The sequence below is a fragment of the Harpia harpyja genome, chromosome 1 (assembly GCF_026419915.1).
Source record: "Harpia harpyja isolate bHarHar1 chromosome 1, bHarHar1 primary haplotype, whole genome shotgun sequence".
Classification (NCBI taxonomy): domain Eukaryota; kingdom Metazoa; phylum Chordata; class Aves; order Accipitriformes; family Accipitridae; genus Harpia; species Harpia harpyja.
The window spans coordinates 94,175,373-94,193,879 of record NC_068940.1 but is presented as its reverse complement, the minus strand read 5'-3'; the positions used below and the strand labels follow the sequence as shown (position 1 = coordinate 94,193,879).

Sequence of the window (18,507 nt, the reverse complement as noted above, 5' to 3'; positions counted from 1 at the left end):
AGGTATATCAGGCACCTAGGGAGAAAAGAGCAATTCCAGACTATTATATATTTGGAGCAGACAACTAACAGAAAATGAACAGATTTCTCTCAAAACTATCAGATTAACTGAAGTCCTTTCTTCCTGTTCCCCCATATTAAAATATTCATTCATATAGCCAGGAGCTCTAAAACAAGCACTTTGGAAAGCTGCAAGGAGGGGCAGTTCTGGAAATGTTTCTCAGGGGAGGGACAAGCACAGAGTCCCAGCGTCCCATGCAGTGTTGACAGTGGGGCTGGGAGCACAGCACTCCGGAGCAGCCCACCAGCACTGTCCGCAGCAGGTCCCTTGTGCCTCATGTCTCCCACCAGACAAGGCTTAAGTTGACCAGCCATGTGCTGCTACAGCCCTCTCGAACCTTCTGAGATACCGACCCCCGACTGGGATCTATGCTTGAATTGTCCATAAACTACTTGCGGCTCAAGACTCACAACTATTCTTCTCATTTTGCAGCTTTAAAAGTAGGTTAAGCTTCACAGAAGAATAAGCAAGTCCCTGACCCTCAATTTAAACTATGAGTTTAAACTCCATAGAGAAAGCTTCCAAATATATCTGCTATATAAAAATGCAATTACCTGACAGTTGCTTTTCCATATTTCTTGGCACACTTAGTCATAACGGAAGGTGTGTGTTTTAAAACAAGAGCTCGGTTCTCTTCGGCTCCCTTTCTCTCCTACCAAACCCTGCACTGAAGGTGCAACATTGAACAGGTGATGTCACAAACATTGCCATGGCAACAGGTCAGTTTACAAACAGAACAGAGACAGGATAGGGTCTGGCAGAGGAAGGCAGGATGCCCTGCAGGCACGCTCCCACCTACACCTTACTTACACAAGGAATAGAGGCCGCAAAAGGAAGATGTGATATAGTTGTGGGATTTAAGAGGCAGCAAATCTCGCTTCCTCGGGTTCAGCTACCATAACTAGGGGATGGCAAGCCTGTCTGAACTCAAAGTTCAACTATTTCAACTGGCTGATAGTTACTGCAGTTTCTTCCCAAGTCTTACATTGAGAGATGGAAGAGATGAGGAAGGAAGTCTGCTACGTGCCTGACTCCGAGGCTCCTGAATTTAGTCTCACATGTTAAAAGTTAACTATGTTTAATCAAATTAAATGTAAACCCAACTCCTTTCGCGGCACTATTTTACAGAATATTCCACAATCTTTGAGGAAAACAAGGTTTTTTTTAAAAAAAAAATCACCTTTTCTGCCTAGAATAAAGGCATGAAAATATGAAAAGGAATCCAGTCAAATGATGCAGAGAAGCATATTTCTAGCTTATATTCCTCCAATGGTATTCTACTGCCCAGACTTAACAGTACTATAGCTAGTGGTAGCAAAGCTGTACACAGTTCAAGATTTTATGGGTTAACAGTATTTCTGCCAACAGAGGTTACATACTCTATGGCAGTATCAATTCAGATTAGATTTGTAAGGAGACATTTTGCACCTAAAATCTTTCTACATTCCCGTCTTGTTAGTTACCACTAATTACCTTTTTCTCTAGATACAATCTAAGTAAAGATCTACTGAAATTCACCAAAGTTGAGCAGCCCTGGGAAGAATGTTTCCACCAAGCTTTCCACCATAATATTCCATATAAGATGTTTATCTTATCAAATCATTCTGGTTTTACATATGCATTCAATATGACAATAAAAAAGTAGGGGGGGGGGGGATGTTCCTCCTTAGTAAACTAGGACCATCCATAGAGTCTCAAACATGAAGGCTCTATCTGGTTCATGTAAGAATGCCTCCATAAGCTTCAGCACAGCTCACACACCAAGGAAGATTAAATGATGCATAGGTACTGGCAACATATTCATCGCAATCTCTTCCTAAAGATGGGAATATAGTCAGAATTAATTCACTTTATACAGGCCCTGAAGTATTTTCTTATCCAAAGCCACCTGTCACAGATAACCTACTGCTGGAAAAAAACCCAAGGGTTTTGTTGTTTTTTTTTTTTCCTACTGAATGCATTCCATAGAAATTTTACCTGGAAAGAACCATTCTTCATGTTGTAAAAAATAGGGTTTAGTTTCTAAATTTTAGCTTAATTCCTCACGGACTGCAGAAAACTATAAGAAAATCTATTTTTACTAACTTGATTTTTCTCCCAAAATCTTTTCATCTGCTGTGCTCCAGTACCTGAGTTAGCAAATAGCTATGAAAAGAGCATGAGTGCAGCAGAAAATCTAACAAAAAGTTATTCCTAGTATTTTACGAAATACAGTACAAAGGACTGTATTTTTTAGATTATCTATATTAAATTAAAAAACCAGCAACTTTTATACATGCCAGTGAAATGACAAATATGACATACAGGAAAAACTCAAGAATTTAAATAGATTTTTCCATCTATAATTGTGTATATTCCGACTCTTAATGCAAATGATTGCCTATTTTAAATCTTTAGCAAAGTGGAGTAACATCTGAAAATTTGTATACTGCTTTTAATTAGCTTTTTTTTTTTTTTTGACTGCCATAAAATGCAACTGTTACCCCAGAACACAGCAAATACACTTTCTAGATAAGCTAAAATCCATTTCTTTTGACAACCTGGTAATTCTAGTATGTTACTATAGCCTATAAAACTGAAACAAAAGTAACAAAGGGCATAAGTAATTTTAAAAGATACACTAGTCATCTTGGCATAAAACTTCAATGAGAAAGATGACTAAAGACAAAATGTAGCACACTAGTATCATAATTCAGACACGTTACAAGATTATGAATCTTCTGTAGTCCTAACCACAGGGGATTACTAAATTTGCAGCTGAAGGTCAGTTGCAGTCATCTGAGCCCATAGCGTTAGAAGTGGTATAGCCACACAGGGAGAGCCATGTCACTTCATGTGCGCTTGTGCAGAGCTCAAGGCCATGCATGCTAAGGAACTCCTGAATTTCACAGTCCAGTCCAGGTTATCGCTGTCTTTAGTGCACTCTCAAACAATCAGATTCCTATAACCTGAGTTGTACAGGTTTTCTATTTCCTGTATTATCTCATATATCATTTTACCATGAATACATCAAACTGTTTTTAATAAGTATACAGAAAAATACAGGGCAAAATCATAACTATGTTTTTTTCTAAAACGTCAGTAATATGAACTGTGGTAAGAAACAGTTATTAATCCAATCCAGAAACTACCAACATAAACAGTTTCCACATGTATCACACTTGATCAGTCTACACTGCAATGAAATTCTAACATATTTATTGCTTTTAAGTTTCAAAGTAAGAAAAAAGAAAATCATTTGCCAAGCACTTAAATCCTTTATAACCGTGCATCAGTAGGAGTACACATCACACTTTAAAGTTTTCATTACCTTCTTCCTATTTTAAAGTAAAACCAAGCAGTTATAAAGTATACAGTCTTAGGTCCTGTTTAAAGTTATATAATGTTTTTCTTCACTGTATGTTTAATTATATACAAGCTTTAATCTTATATTCAATATTAATACATTCATTTCTTACATTTTCCACTTTGGTTTCTTACCATTGCTGAACAGTAATTTTTAATATTAGTCTGGATTTTTAAATTAATGAACAAGTTATACCGCTCCCCTCCCATAAAAAGGGGGCAAAAAATGGCTTTGCATAATGTAGGCAAAGATACCCGCTTCTTCCTACAAAACAGCAAAGAAATCTTCAGGATCTAGCAGGAGGTTTAACTGCTAACTAGCTAGTAACATTTCAATATATATTAGCACCTGTTTACTATAGTCACTAAGACTAACATACAGTAAGTCAGTAGCAGGTAAACACTGATTAAGAAGATGCATACAGTGCAAATCAAAAGGTTCTTCAGCTGAAAGCAGCAGCACCCCTGATAGGACAATATTGACAGCATCAGCTAAAGGAAAACATTCCCCAGGTGACCTAGAAAACTGGAAGTTATTTACAGCTAAAAGTGTGAACCTTTTATATTTTTGTGCATGGGTAAAAGGTGAAGGATAGCATCCCTATCAAGATATGCTCTTGCGTAACGAAGAACACAAAAAATTCTTTCACTCCCCCCCAATACTGCTGTTTGGTTTACAATTACATCACTGAATATTAATATAAATATTTAATCTCTAATGGTGAAATTAAACCGCATAAGCAAATTGCTACAGCATTTTGCATAACTAGAAATGTGTGACTGTCTAATTAAATACCCAGAGACATTTTGAAGACAACTTCTTTATTTCAACAATACTTTATACATCAGAGACTGTTTACAAAGGTAGCTTATTACAAAGGAAATTGTAAGGGGCTAAGAAATAAGCTTCAGCCCTTGCTCCAAATCTCTTTGAAGGCTTTTATGCACAGGGAAGTTACTAGAAAGCAAGGATGTGAATTTACAAACACCTATTCTGCATTTATTGATGACCCCATGGTGAGTGTGGAAACTCTCAAAATGCACTAGTTTCAGAAGAGCATTGTGTTTTCAAGTTTATAATCTGTTTTAGAACCCTGCTTTGTGAAGCACACCGGGTGGCAAGGTGGTCACAGCATTCAGCCAGGTAAAATGAGTAACAGTGCAACAGACCAGATTCTTAAAGTGTAATCTTTCCATTAAGTTTTCAGCATCAGGAGGATACTAAGTTTCTTGTGTCTCCTAAACTCTAATGTGTTTCCTCATTTTCTTCCCCAACCTTTTCTTCCTAGGCTATCTTAACAAAATCCTCCAAAAAAGCCTTAAAAACTCAACCTGCCATTACTGTAAGCACAAGCATACTACCCGTCACTCTGCATCTGCCACCTCAATAATCCAGACAAGACAGTGCTGAGTCTGCTGTGAAGAGGACACATGGTCCCCGTTTAGAAGAAGAGTCCAACCAGTCCCTGAACAGGTAAGAGGATAATTTAAGGATCGGTATCTGTGGAACCATTTAACATGTGGCTCCACTCAGCACCAAGTCACATGCTGTCATGGCAGTGGTGGAGGCAGACAAAACCCTCAAACTTTTAAGCAAAACCTAGGACTCACGAAGCCCACCGTGCTCCTCTCCCACCTGTTGTCCTGTCCCAGCTCGGAATACCCTGTGCGCAAGGATGCAATCAGGCCTACCGGACCAAGTGGGAAAAACCACCAGGCACCACGGCCTACCCCCCACGGCCAGCGCTCTCCCCTCCGCCAGGGCACCCCGCCGGCAGCGCGGGCAACACCCCGGAGGCCCCAGGGCCCTGCCGTCCCGGGGCCCTCCAACTGCCGGGAGAAGGCGCGCTGCTCCCTCGCCTCACGGCCGACAGGGGAGTCGCGCCGATCTCCCTCCCAAGCCTCGCTCCGGAGGAAGGGCCCGAGCCACAGCGCGCCAGGGCCCGGCGGGCACCTCGGCCCCCGGGCTGTAACGGCGCAGGGCGCTCCGCACGCCCCCCTTCCCGGGCTGCCGAGACGCCTCGGGGCCGCCCGACAGAGCCGGGCCGGGCCGGGCGGGCCCTGCGCGGCCCTCCCTGAGCGCGGCGCGCTCCCGGCCGCCGGCGGGGACGCGCCTCCGCTCCCTCCTGCGCGCTCCCGGCGGCAGGGGCTGAGCCGAGCGGCACAGCGCCCCCCTGCCCTGCCCTGCCCTGCCCTGCCCTGCCCTCCCCTCCGCGCTGCCAGGGCCGGCCGCTGCCCTCCGCGCTCCCCCGCTCCCGGCCCGCAGGGGGTCGGGCTGCGCGCACACGTGTCCCCGCCCCCTCCCGCACTCACCCGCCGCCCTGTACGTGCTGCCCCCGTCACAGGGGGTGGGGGGGATTGGGCCGGGCGCAGCCGCGCGTCGGCCTCACGTCAGCGCTGATGCAGCCGCGCCGCCGCAGGGGCGCTGAGGAAATGGCGTCTGCGGCGACTCCCAGCCCCAGCGGCCGCGGAAGGAGGAGGAGCCGGGACTTAGGCGGCGCCGCCGACTGGCTACGGGGAGCCCAACGGCCGGCGCGCCGGCCAACCGCCACCGCGGGGCTGCCGGCAGCGCCTGTCATTGGCTGGGGGCGGAGGGGGCGGGACGAGCTGGCTGGTGTGGGGGAGGGGCGGACCTCACCGCTGCCGGGGGGGCGGCGGCTGGGCAGGCTCATCGCGCAGGTCGTGTGGAGCCGGGCCACGGCCGGCGGTGCCGGGCTGCTTCGGCTCGGGCCGGGGTGCCCTTAGCGGCGGCCGGGGGAGTGGCGGCCTCGCTCCCCGGACGGGGTTCGCACTCGAGGTGCGCGATAGCGGGGGCGCGGTGCTCGGCCGCTCTTCCCGCCGGCCGGCCGGGCTCCGCCGATAAGGGCGGTGGTGGTCTGGGCCTCGGCGGAGCGGCCTCCCCGCAGAGCCCAGCCGCGGTGGGGCTGACGCTGGCGCTCTCCCCGAGCCGTCCCCCGGGAGCGGGGTCGCCGCACAAAGCGCTGGTTGTCCCCTCGGCGGTGCCGGAGTGGTGAGGTACAAGGAAGCTTGCTGGGGGACCGGCAGGCAGCCGGCCGGTGGGACAGCCAGCCCGCCGAGCTAGTGCCCGCAGGTTGTTTTTAAATTCTTCTGTTTACTGAAAAAGCATATCCCTCACATCAGTTGTTCCTAATTGTGCGTATTTTTCCTTTTGAAGCATGGCATCGTGTTTTGCATTTGTTCGGCCAAATAAATCGGCAGCTGCCGGCAGATAACGAACGGGAGCTACGTGCGTGTTTCCCTGCCCGCTGCCACAGGATACGTTCAAATGTCATGAGTCATGTTTGGTTTGTGCTGTGTGTTTGAGCGTTTCTTTTTCCAGGAAGTGTAAGGCCCGTATTCTCAGTTTTAATAATAGTAAAGTGCCATAAATTCTTGGGCCCTAAACTCGGTTGCTAGAGGAGTTTTAACATCCTATGTCTTACTGCAGTTCAGTATTTTACAAAGTAGTGTCAGAAGGGATGAGTACTAAAGTACATTTTAAATTACGTGTCTATACATCACTCCACTTGTATTCTGAAGTTGCATAATGTATTTACCCATTTTTATGTAATTTTTTTTTCTGTGAGAAACTATTCAATAGTGTGCTAAATAAGAATGAAAAACCTAAGTTAATTTCACATGACTCATTGTGATTAAAGAATTGGAGGATGTGTGTGTCAGGATTGGTAGTATGTCTGTACAGGTCAAATATGCAGCCTTATTCATGGAGTGAAGAGAACCTAGGTATTGCTTTCCTGTGTTTAAAAAAAGTCAAATAACTCTTACCTCTGACTTCATGAAAGATGAATTATATTTATTTGCAAAGGTTTTTGCCTTTAAGCATTTAGGTTTGTTAATTTGCCTCACAGAAGTTATTTGACACAGCTATCAAAATCACAGTCCAGTGCAAAGAATACAAAAATTTTAATGCCCCTATTGCTTATGCAACTTTTTCAGTTTTCATCATACATTTCCTTTGTTGAAATATTGAACACCACCCCCTTCCTGTTTTGAGTTCTGTTTCCCTCCTTTTGTTTGTTGCATATATTTCACGTGTCTTTTCAGGCTTTTAAATAGGAGTTTAAACTTTCTGGTTTGACAGCTAACCCACTAGGTATAAAGATGAACGACTAACCCGCTTCAGTTCTTGATATGGCTTACTGAGGTTGGTGCGCTGGAAGAGAAGGGCAATGAAGAGGAAGTGTTGCATTCTTACTGTGGCAGGGTTGGGGCACTGTATTTGTTAGCTGAGGCCAGAACGACCTTTGCTACAAAAGTGCATCACTTTAAGTTAAATGATTCTAATTAAATTGGTATTAATCCCTGATATGAACCAATTTAATTTCAAATGCTAAGACCCAAAGCAATCCATAAGAAAACCGCACAGGTCAGGGTTCTTTATGATTGTCATAATTTACATAAGATGGTTCTGAACATAGATTTGAAATCCGGGCATTTTGCTGCCATCAGAATGACTACCTGGGTCATCTTTTCTCTCTAACCTGAAATGTCCAACCTGATGCTATGTCCTGCAGATTTAAGGAAGTATCAACAATTCAGTAGCAGTTGCTGTTTAATTGTTTTTTGGCTTTGGTGGGCAAAGTCAGAACTTCTGTAAAGAGAAGTTAAAAGTGTAACTGGAAGAGCAACATCAATTTAAGCAGCCCCAGTTGCCTCTGGCGTCTGGTTCCCAGCTGCTCAGTTACATTGATAGCACTGCTTGGGCAACCCAGAGCCCTGTCTGGGAAAGTAATTTGAGTTAGATACAATATATCCAGAAAGAAAGTTTCTTTCAACCTGGATCAATTCTTAAGTCTGGTCCACTGCACCATCACATAGAGAGAAGTACTACCTCAACCGAGAGAGGGGTAATATACGAGCAGGGAGTTGGAGCAATGTCAGTTGGCACTGACACCAAAAGAAACATGATACTCTTTGCAGAGAACATAAATACTTCACCAGTGCCTATTACATCAATATGAATGCCATCTATGTAATCTTCAGACAACTGATTTTATGTATTGGGTCTTCACAGCTACCTTTTAAAAAGATTTTTAAAGGAATAGGGTTAAAAGAACTTGGTGCGTTTCAGTTAAAATCTTATGAAACACCTATGTAGTTTTCTTGTAAAGAAGTTCATGGATTGCCATGGCATAGGTAAAGACAGAAAAAGGGAGATGCAACTTATATTGTTTGTAAATTTCTTTTTAATTAGAATCCAGACATTTGAAGATAATATAGGTTAGACTGACAGAAAAATAGGCTGGCATTCTATTTGAAATAATACTGATATTTAATAATTTTGCTTTGATGATGCATTATAGAAATGATCCCAGTATTGCTATCTTGACTGGTGTTTAAATGTTTTTTCTGTGATTTCTTTTTATCCTAGAGCCATTTGGTGTGTTACATATATCTCTTTCCAGCCCATTCCACACCTACACATCCTAAACATTTAGGAATGATGAAATATAACTTCTAGGTTCAAGAAAAACCTTTATTCAAATTATGTCTGAAATGCCCTAAGTGTTATTTATATGAAGAAAATTATAACTTATAGGTAGCTTATTATGCCAGAAGTAATTCCCACTGGATGCTTAGCTAAAAGATGTCCAGTAAATGTAGTCTTACATAACACTTAATGAAGCTCACTGTTAGGCTTTTCTAAACCATTCTGTTTTTCTTCACTTATGCAATCTGATATTTGATGTCTACATCTTTGTCTCCTTAAAGATTGCATGTTTATAATTATTGTTACAGGTCATAAATTAATTCCTTATTGGGTATATGAACGTAGAAGAGACTGAATTACCATAAAATAATTGCACCACAGATCTCTTCGCAGACCATTCAAGTTTTAGCTGGTCATTAAATAACCCTACCTCTACTCTTTCATTGCCTCTAAAGGGATAGAAGGACAAGTGCAGAACTTGTAGAGTGGTCACAGGAAAGTGCAGTCAACACACAGCCACTGTTTTCACAACGTATTTTGAAAGTGTGATGAAAGTCAGAAGTAACCAATACCCTCATGCTGCAACAGAATCCTGATCTGTCTGAAACAGAGAACAGATTAGGCAAGAAGTACACTGTAATGAGTATAAAATACAAAATACTGTAATGAATATAAAATATAAGACTAATAATTTATTTTACCTATTCTTTTTTATAAACTGCTAGCAATGCAAGAAAAATATGCATTTCTCTTGGCTTACAAATAGAAACAGAAATGGCACACCCTTAAAAAGGCAAATATTGAACAATATTGTAAAAGGTAAAAGCTTTGTAATTTTTATTCCCAAATATATATAGGTTTTAAAAAAGCATTACACATCTGTATTATAAGGATTATAAGTATTTAGTTATGTTTGCCTTCCTAAACTATGTTAAGATGGAAGTAAGATTGATTGACTGTATGAGTAGTATAAGAGCAAATTACTGATCCTTTTGCTCTTTATTTTTTGCTACCGCCCATCACTGGAACCTCTGAAAATTGATACTGCCTAAATTAGCGCTGTGCTAAGGTACTGCCTTGACTTTTGTAGGTGGCAGAAGCCAGAAGCACAGGAAGCAATAGCCTTGAGGAGTCCCAGGTACAGCTTAGCGAGAAGTCTGGCCTAACAGCTGTGAGGCTTTGCAGTACCTCAGCTAGATCTACACTGCCTTGCATCATGTAAACAACAGGATTTCTTTATTTGGAAGGCATGGAGGTTATTGTTGTTGAAGGGAGTATCAAGTACTAATCTAGTTCCATTTTTTAAGATATTATTACTTTGATTTTCTTGGGTTTGTAATGATTTTATTTTGGATAATAACTTGCAGTAATGCTACAATATTTTACACCCCAAAGCACAGATGTACAGTCTGAAATACAACATTTCAATGTGGTTTGTTTGTGGGGGTTTTTTGTTGTTTTTTTTTTACTTTTTTAGGATTTGTAATCAGAAATCTGATTTTATAAATACTAAACAGGAATCACAAGTGGTACGCTACTCTCTGGTATGTCCTGTAGTTTGAAAGGAGGGGTACCTATTGATGCACCAAAACATGCCAAAGTAAACCAGAGTACACTAGCAGCTAAAATGTGGTCACGTTAGTAATCACTGCTTGAACAACAACACAAACAACTAAAATGATTTGTGAATGTGTAGTTAGATATTTGGTGTTGTGTTTGTAAGAGAAGCTTTATGAGAAGGAGAATTGACACGATTCACAGTTTTCTCATCCACCGTTCCTAGGTCAGGTCTCCAGCACTGTTGTCTCCCTGCACACTGGAGCCAGAATGAATAAAAAAAATGGTGAAATCCATAGTCTGGCAAATAACTTGACATTCTATGAATTCCTGTGTACTCATTTGTCGCTTACTCATTTCATGAGAGAAATTATTATAGTGGAAACATAATATTCTGACTTGGTAACAGGGTAAGGTGGCTGAAATGTTTAAAGGATTGACTGGTGAGTTCAAGATATATGCATGATGGTATTTCTGCTGCAGCAGAAAAAAAGGATGGCAACTGAGATCTATTACATGAAATTTTCTCATTTCCTCTGCTGAATAATGAACTTTCTCTAGGTAATAGTTTCCTCATAACGTGAACATAATACATACTTCACAGTATTCTTAACCATTTACAATTTATTACTGTTTTTAGAGATTCTTGAGCTTCTTCGGTGAAAAGTATAAGGTTTATATAAAACATTATTTTGTAGGTACAACACAGATATTAACTGATGTCACTTTCCAAACAACTGCTTGAGTTCTATTTAAAATTTAAATACATAAAACTCTACTATTGAAAGTCTTCTGAATAGGCCGTGTTAAAAGTACACAGAAAACAGTATTTGCCAGTATGAAAACTTTCCTGAAAGGTTTAAAAAGGCTCAGGTAGCTTAATGTGAATATACTGTACCACAGGAACGTGCATACCACAAGTTGTTTGCATATGGTCACGCTTTGCAAAAGATTGATCCTGTAAAACAAGGTAAGACAATGCAGTAATGTGCCAGGCACTAATAAGACACTGAGAAACTACCTCACACAAAGGTGAATGACATCAACCATTCAGATAATGCAGTAAAAGACAAACGCATATGAAGTCTCATATTCATTTGAAAATATGCACTGTAAATAAGAAAAAAATACTGAAAAGAGTTTGCATTTGGTTAACAGTCTGGCTGTAGACTAGATTTTCTAGCCACTTGTAGGTTGTTTTTGATGGGGGAGCAGATTTTTTTTGTTGGTGGTAGATGGCTGTACATGACGGTGAAGAGCAAGACTGAAGACTAAAAAACAAAAAGCAAAAGCAACTGAATAAATGGACCTCACTAGATGCAAACTAAAGGTGTCTGGGAGCTATAAAGAGAAGAAAGAGATACAAGTGAAAAATAATTAAATGGAAGAGTATTCAGTATAACAGAAGATTATCAGGCTATTCACAGTGTAGTTTATGTGAGAGAACTTTTGTATTTTTTTCTTATCAAGAGCTGTTAGTTCTTAATCTACCAGTAATAAATATAAATGGCTAAAGCAAAATATTTTCTCTGAAGAGGAAATCTCTTCTATCAAATGCTAGCTCAACTAATCTAGCTCCCTGATGATGCTATTTTGCCAGCTGGCTTATTTATGAAATGTTTTTTCTCATTCTGTTTATCTACCACTTTTGCATATTACAGGAGGTTTCAGTCTCCATTAAGTCTGAAAAATGTGTTTTACTAAACTATTTGAGACAAATATATATATTTGTAAAATACTTTCTCAGAAAAACCTGAGGAATCTCTCAGTAGAATGATGTCTAGTTTAATTTGGAAAATGATGTTTTAGAAAGGGGCACTAGATGTTTCTTATCATATTTTAGTGAAGACAGATATGACTTGCTCTTGTTTCCTTTTTTTTTTTTTTTGTTTTCCTGGAAACGACAGCTCTGCAAATTCAACCTTGTCTCAAAGCTAAGTTGTATTGTCTAAGATTCATCATCACTAAGGGTTGTGCAATCACGGAGTTCAAATGTTTTTCTTCCACCTGTGTATATTTATACATACCCCAACACAGATGTCAAAGAGCAGTATGCTGGGGTTTACATTTTTAGTATAGTGGTAGAACCACTCAAGATTTGCATGACACTGTTCTCCAAAACATTGTGCCTAGCAAAAAAAAAAAGCAGCATCCTTCCTCTCACAGTATCAGTTGAGCAATACTTTTTCATTGTGTTACAAGCATCTCCTCGTAAGGATTATTTTTATGTCATTTTTAATATGATTTTACTAGGGTGCACATGATCTATGCAGCTTTTATTAAAAAAAGTGGTCATACTGCTAAAAAAGGGGGTTGAATCACTTTCTGAAGGCAATTACACAATTTCTGACTTAAAGGGGAAGGAGGGGAGTTTAGAATAATACTGGCCTGGTTGTAGTGTTTTGTTTGGGTCACTGCTAATAGCATAAACAAATGTATTTCTTAATCGTGAATGGGTAGAGGTAAAATAACTTACTCTGGAACTTGCTGACTTTCCTTCTATTGCATACAGTGCCCTCACGTGGCTCTTTCATTTTCCTGATGCAGCGGACAGAGATGATATATAATGTTTTAACAGTTCTGTGTACTCAACTCTCTCACCACACTTTTGTAACACCTATTATCTTTGGGATTTTATGCATACAAGCTAAAGCATGAAAACTGCAAACAATAGCTTATTACTATACTAAGCTTCAGGGGTAGTTTCATATTCAAATTAAAACACTGAAAGCAAAATCCTGATAATTAATTTAAACCCAGCCAGGTAATGACTCAGCCAGGACTCCTCTGTTTTCAGCAAGTCGGAAAAAAAGTTGTATAAAAGCTTCATTAGAAGCTCTTTTATTCTTTTTCAAAGTTTGCTTAGATTAGCAATGTGGTAAATAGGAACACTGAAACCTCTTAAATGCTGGAATACTTGTTTGTTAGTAAATTATTATATCTAATTCCACCTAGCCCATAAAAGTAAGTACCTGAGCTACCTGCATTTGATACACTCACTGAACAGGAAGGATATACAACCTTGTAATAGAACAAATGAAAGCTCCAAAAGCTTTTACTATTTTGATACCTCACATATAAAGCTATTTTAAAGCTGAAAAGTCCTCTGAGTAGAATCATTTGGATTCAGAGTTACTGCATTATAAAAGTTTTACAACTCACTAATCTTCACATACAAGTTCTAAATATGCAATTTTACTTGTCAATAATGTTACAGAACAATTTCTTTTAGCAATAATTTTTTGGCAAAAAATATAGGAAAAGAAAATTATCTAGGGTTGCTCGTACATACTGATAATTTAACTGCTTAGCTACAATGACATGAAAATAAGTTGGTGCCCCTTTTTAATTATGAAGGAAAAAATGACATTTGTGAATTTTTTTCAAGTAACCTCAGGTCCTGAGGAAGGACAGAACAAATCTGGGAGTTGAACTAAGCAGTTGATGGCTAACTAATAAATGTTGTTTGGGAGAGCTCAACTTCTGTTTATTTTCCTATTTCATGAAGAAAAAGACGTAGATCTTGTTAGTGTAGGTTGCGCAAGTTTAAACTCGTGAACTGCTATTTTTTATATATTCAGCACTGCCATCTAGTGGACATGATTGCAGTGAGCTTCCGTTTGTTGTCGAGCATTAAAGGGGTTTAAGGTAAAATAATCACACATTTAAAATTCTTCATAAACTTAAAAAAATGAAAGCTGTAAGATTAATACTTTATTACTGTGTATTTTTATAATCACAAAAGGTACGCTCAATTTATGCTTGTATTTTGTATGTCACCACATGAAAGACAAATGGCCACAACAGAAGTCTAGATTAAAAATAGCTGGAATGAAATAAAGGTTTATTCCTGCTTTCATTTATCTTGGTTTTAGAAAAAAAATTATTTTAAAATTATTTTAATATTATCTGCACCAATACTGCAGACCGAGTAGCTCATTTAGTGAAAATTTAATATAAAATGAATATAAGATGAATAATCCAGCATAAACCTTGTGCAAAAAATAAAGAATGTGGTTGCAAGGGAAGGAGAGACAGGTACCTTGCTCAGAATTTAGCAAATATTCTCTTCTTCTACATGAAAAAGACTAAAGGATCTGTTACTGTAAAAATGGGATTTGAAATCAGAGGCAAAAAGAGCAGATAGTAATATGGAAGGCATCTGCAAATGAAATGGTGGTGGTGGTGAATGTGGACTATTTACTGTCAGTTCCGATTGCAGTCTGTAAAACAGCTTTTAAATAAAGCAGTAGGTCATATAGTGGCGTATTTTGTAGAGTGTTTGTATTATCATAGGCCTGTGGGATTCCTAATTTTGGACCAGACTAATACAGTGTTAGATGTAGCATAAACAAAATAGACAGCTCCTGCCAAAAGAATTTATTATATAAGAGCAAAGAAAACAAGTTAATACAAACAGAGAAACAGAGGTATCAGATAAGGGAAAACAAATGCATACAAACAACAGGGGGATTTCAGGAAATATTGCAGTACTGGTTAGAATGATGAACAGACTTGATAGCAGATGTAATCATAGAAACGTTAAATTTGTATACGTGGTGGCAAAGTTTTAAGGTGGTGTATGCATGTACTACAAATTAACCTGTGTAGCTCACTACTGTAAACAACAATTGATAAAGAATTGATAGGAATTTACTGAGAAGTTGACTTCTCCATAGGACCATCCTACGACAACTTCCAGTTTCCATTTGTGTCACCCATCTGTGACTCTACTAGCTGCAGATGCCAAAAGATAACACTGAGCCCAGGTTGAGCAGGATTAAAAGTAGGTCTGGACATTTGCTGTCATCAAGAAATGTGGCAAGACATGGCTAAGGTTGCTGAACACTCCATTAATTGATTAAGCTTTGTCAAATGGCAACTTTCTTAGCCAGTGTTCTTGGGCATGTCTGCACAGCAGGCTTAATTCCCCTGATCAACATCTGGGTTTCAGCAAGTAGGAGCAGCCCCACTGCAGAGTTAACACTCTCACAAGTCTTATGAGGAGCGGCTGAGGGATCTGGGGTTGTTCAGTCTAGAAAAGAGGAGGCTGAGGGGAGACCTTTTCGCTCTCTACAACTACCTGAAAGGGGGTTGTAGTGAGGTGGGTGTTGGTCTCCTGTCAGGTGTCTGGAGACAGGACAAGAGGAAATGGCCTCAAGTTGAGGCAAGGGAGATTTAGGTTAGATATTAGGAAAAATTTTTTTACTGAGAGGGTTGTCAAACATTGGAATGGGCTGCCCAGGGAAGTGGTTGAGTCACCATCCCTGTAGGTATTCAAAAAGCGAGTGGACAGGGTACTCCAGGGCATGGTTTAGGGGGCATGGTTAATGGTTGGACTTGATGATCTTGAAGGTCTTTTCCAACCGAAATGATTCTATGATTCTATGATTCTATGAATTAAACTCACTGATGCATAAATCAGGTATCCACTCATGTAAAGCATTGGTGCATACACACAAGTTTTAGTCTTGTTCTGAGTGGATACATTAGAATTATTTCTTAATGGACTGTAGAACCTCCTTGTTCTCTGGGGTATGCAGGCAGCACTGTGGGAGTGACAGGATGACTTCAGCAGCACACGCAGTAGAGCTCACAGCTTGCTCATCTTGGACTCCTGCAATAGCCCACTGTTTATTTTCAGGTGGTAATTCTCTGGCCAGTCTTGACAAAGAAACTTCATGAAAAGCGAATCCAGATTTTACAAAGTTTTGGGACTTAGAAATTCTTATTTCCTAAATACATTTAAATCTGTGAACAATTTTTAAATACCTTACATAAAAAGCAATAATGAATGTTCATGTTCCTCCTAATTGTGTTTCCCTAATGGTAGTTCCTCAGCTGCAGTCTTCCAGAACAGAGTTTGCAGAAGAGGTAAGGATTTGGTACTTGACGTAAAGTCTATGGAAACTGTGACTATTCGTCATCTCAGAAAATCAGCACATGATTCTCCCATGCTGAACACCCAAAATTATTAGATTTGAAAATACATTTCTTCCCGTATCTTCCTAGTTCGCAACAGTTAACTCAGGACAATAATTCCTCATACAACAGAAATTTAGAAAGTATGTGCTGTGTAAAGTTTGGGCAGTGTACAGATAAGGATGCTTTTCATTAACTGCCGTCTAACTTGTGATACCTAATATGATCTTGTACAATTGATACATTTGCACAGCATGATTAAATAGCATAATTGTGCCAGAATATATCGTAACTTCTAAGAGTTTAATTGTACAAGCTTGTTGCTAATGCTACCACTAAAAGAAAAGCCTTCAGTCCTACAAAAGGAGAAAGTGCCACAGGTACAATCTAACACTTGCAAAAAAAAAATAAAATAACAAGCAATCAAAAACTAAAAGTTACGACCCCCTCCCCCAGCAAACAGAAGAGAGTTAAACCAGCAAAATATAAAAAAAAAATGGGTTTAGGTTGAAAATAAAGAAAGTTGAAACGGTGTTTAAGATGTCTAGAAGGAGTTAATAAAACTAATTAAAAACCAGACAAAATTATTAAGGCTTAATGAAAAAGCTGTAAGCACTGGAAATGAAATGGACAAGGGCTTGATTTGAAAACAGGAAAAGCAGTTATTTTGACATGAGTTTTGAGTAACTTGAACAATGGAGAGCTTTCTGAAATAAATGTCTGTTTTCCAGAAAACTGTGTCTCTGTAGATACTTATACTAGATACTCTAAATGGATCCTTTTTTTAGCTTTAATAAAACATAAATATTAATGCAGAGACATTTCTGGAAAACCTCCTTAACATGCATAGGTTTTATGTAACACTTTCCACATTAACATGCTTTTAATTTTTCAGTGAAATGCTGTAGAAGCATGCATATCCTTGACATTCCGTTCGCCCTTCTTAATTTTTCTATGTCACTTAGGCACTTCCAGAAAACCTGCCCCCAATTCAAATTTTCAAAGATGAAATGGTAGATTCTATTCCACTTTGACAGGAATGAAGTTGGATCAGCTATCTTTAGCAGTGGGTACTAGAGGGTCCTAAAATCTGGCCAGTATCAAGAAATATATTCACAGCAGCAATCTGTAGTCGTATTTACGGTTGATACTATCCATGTTTTAGAACAAGACACTTAAGGTGCGGTTTATCTGAACCAGTCTCACTGGGTTTCCTTTATAACAGAGCCTTGGATGCTATTTATCCCATCCTAATGTAGAAATCTAAAATGAGGTAAATGACTTGCCTGCTTCTCTCAGTATGAAAGGGGGAGCTAAAATGACTAGCTCGGCTCTAGAAATCTACTTTGTAAATGCAGAATTAGCCTATTTTAGAATCTCCTTACTGCATCTTAAGAAAAAAAAAATGTTACCATAATATTGCTCACTACTTGAAGGCAAGTGTACTGACTAATCTCTGCAATGAATGGATGGAAAGGAGATTTCCAGAAAACATTCTGGGTGTTTGTCGTTATATAAACATTGTGATGGGTTAACCCTGGCTGGACGCCAGGTGCCCACCAGAGCCGTTCTATCACTCCCCCTCCTCAGCTGGACAGGGGAGAGAAAATATAACAAAGAGCTTGTGGGTCGAGATAAGGACAGGAGAGATCACTCACCAATTACCGTCACGGGCAAAACAGACTCAGTTTGGGGAAAATTAACTCAATTTATTACAAATCAACCGGAGTAGGGTAATGAGAAATAAAATCAAATCTCAGAACACCTTCCCTCCACCCCTCCCTTCTTCCCGGGCACAACTTCACTCCCGGATTCTCTACCAACCCCCCAGCGGCACAGGGGGACGGGGATGGGGTTTACGGTCAGTTCATCACACGTTATTTTCTGCCGCTTCATCCTCCTCAGGGGGAGGACTCATCACACTCTTCCCCTGCTCCAGCGTGGGGTCCCACCCACGGGAGACAGTCCTCCACGAACTTCTCCAACGTGGGCCCTTCCCACGGGCTGCAGTTCTTCACGAACTGCTCCAGCATGGGTCCTTTCCACGGTGTGCAGTCCTTCAGGCACAGACTGCTCCAGCGTGGGCCCCCCACGGGGTCACAAGTCCTGCCAGAAAACCTGCTCCGTGGGCTCCTCTCTCCACAGATCCGCAGGTCCTGCCAGGAGCCTGC

At 40.4% G+C, this 18,507-nt stretch overlaps 1 protein-coding gene and 1 long non-coding RNA gene across 14 annotated transcripts in view; one reads left to right on the top strand and one right to left on the bottom strand.

Annotated features, from left to right (window-relative positions):
* Window positions 1–5,878, bottom strand: part of CREM (cAMP responsive element modulator) — a 36,468-nt gene extending 30,590 nt beyond the window's left edge. For 2 of the 13 annotated variants that reach the window (XM_052806074.1, XM_052806114.1), the window contains exon 1: window positions 5,719–5,878. Coding sequence is in view for 11 of the 13 variants with exons in the window: in XM_052806041.1 (XP_052662001.1) it covers window positions 4,768–4,838 (71 nt within the window). In the remaining 2 variants the exon portion in view is untranslated. Of the gene's footprint in view, window positions 1–614; window positions 728–4,767; window positions 5,548–5,718 lie in introns of those variants that run through there. The other 11 variants (XM_052806155.1, XM_052806051.1, XM_052806096.1 and 8 more) reach the window with 11 other exon arrangements.
* A 186-nt stretch (window positions 5,879–6,064) lies between these two features.
* Window positions 6,065–14,771, top strand: LOC128150119 (uncharacterized). Its single transcript, XR_008237940.1, has 2 exons — window positions 6,065–6,558; window positions 9,948–14,771. It is a non-coding gene; the product is annotated as an uncharacterized LOC128150119 (long non-coding RNA).
* The last annotated feature ends 3,736 nt before the right edge of the window (window positions 14,772–18,507 follow it).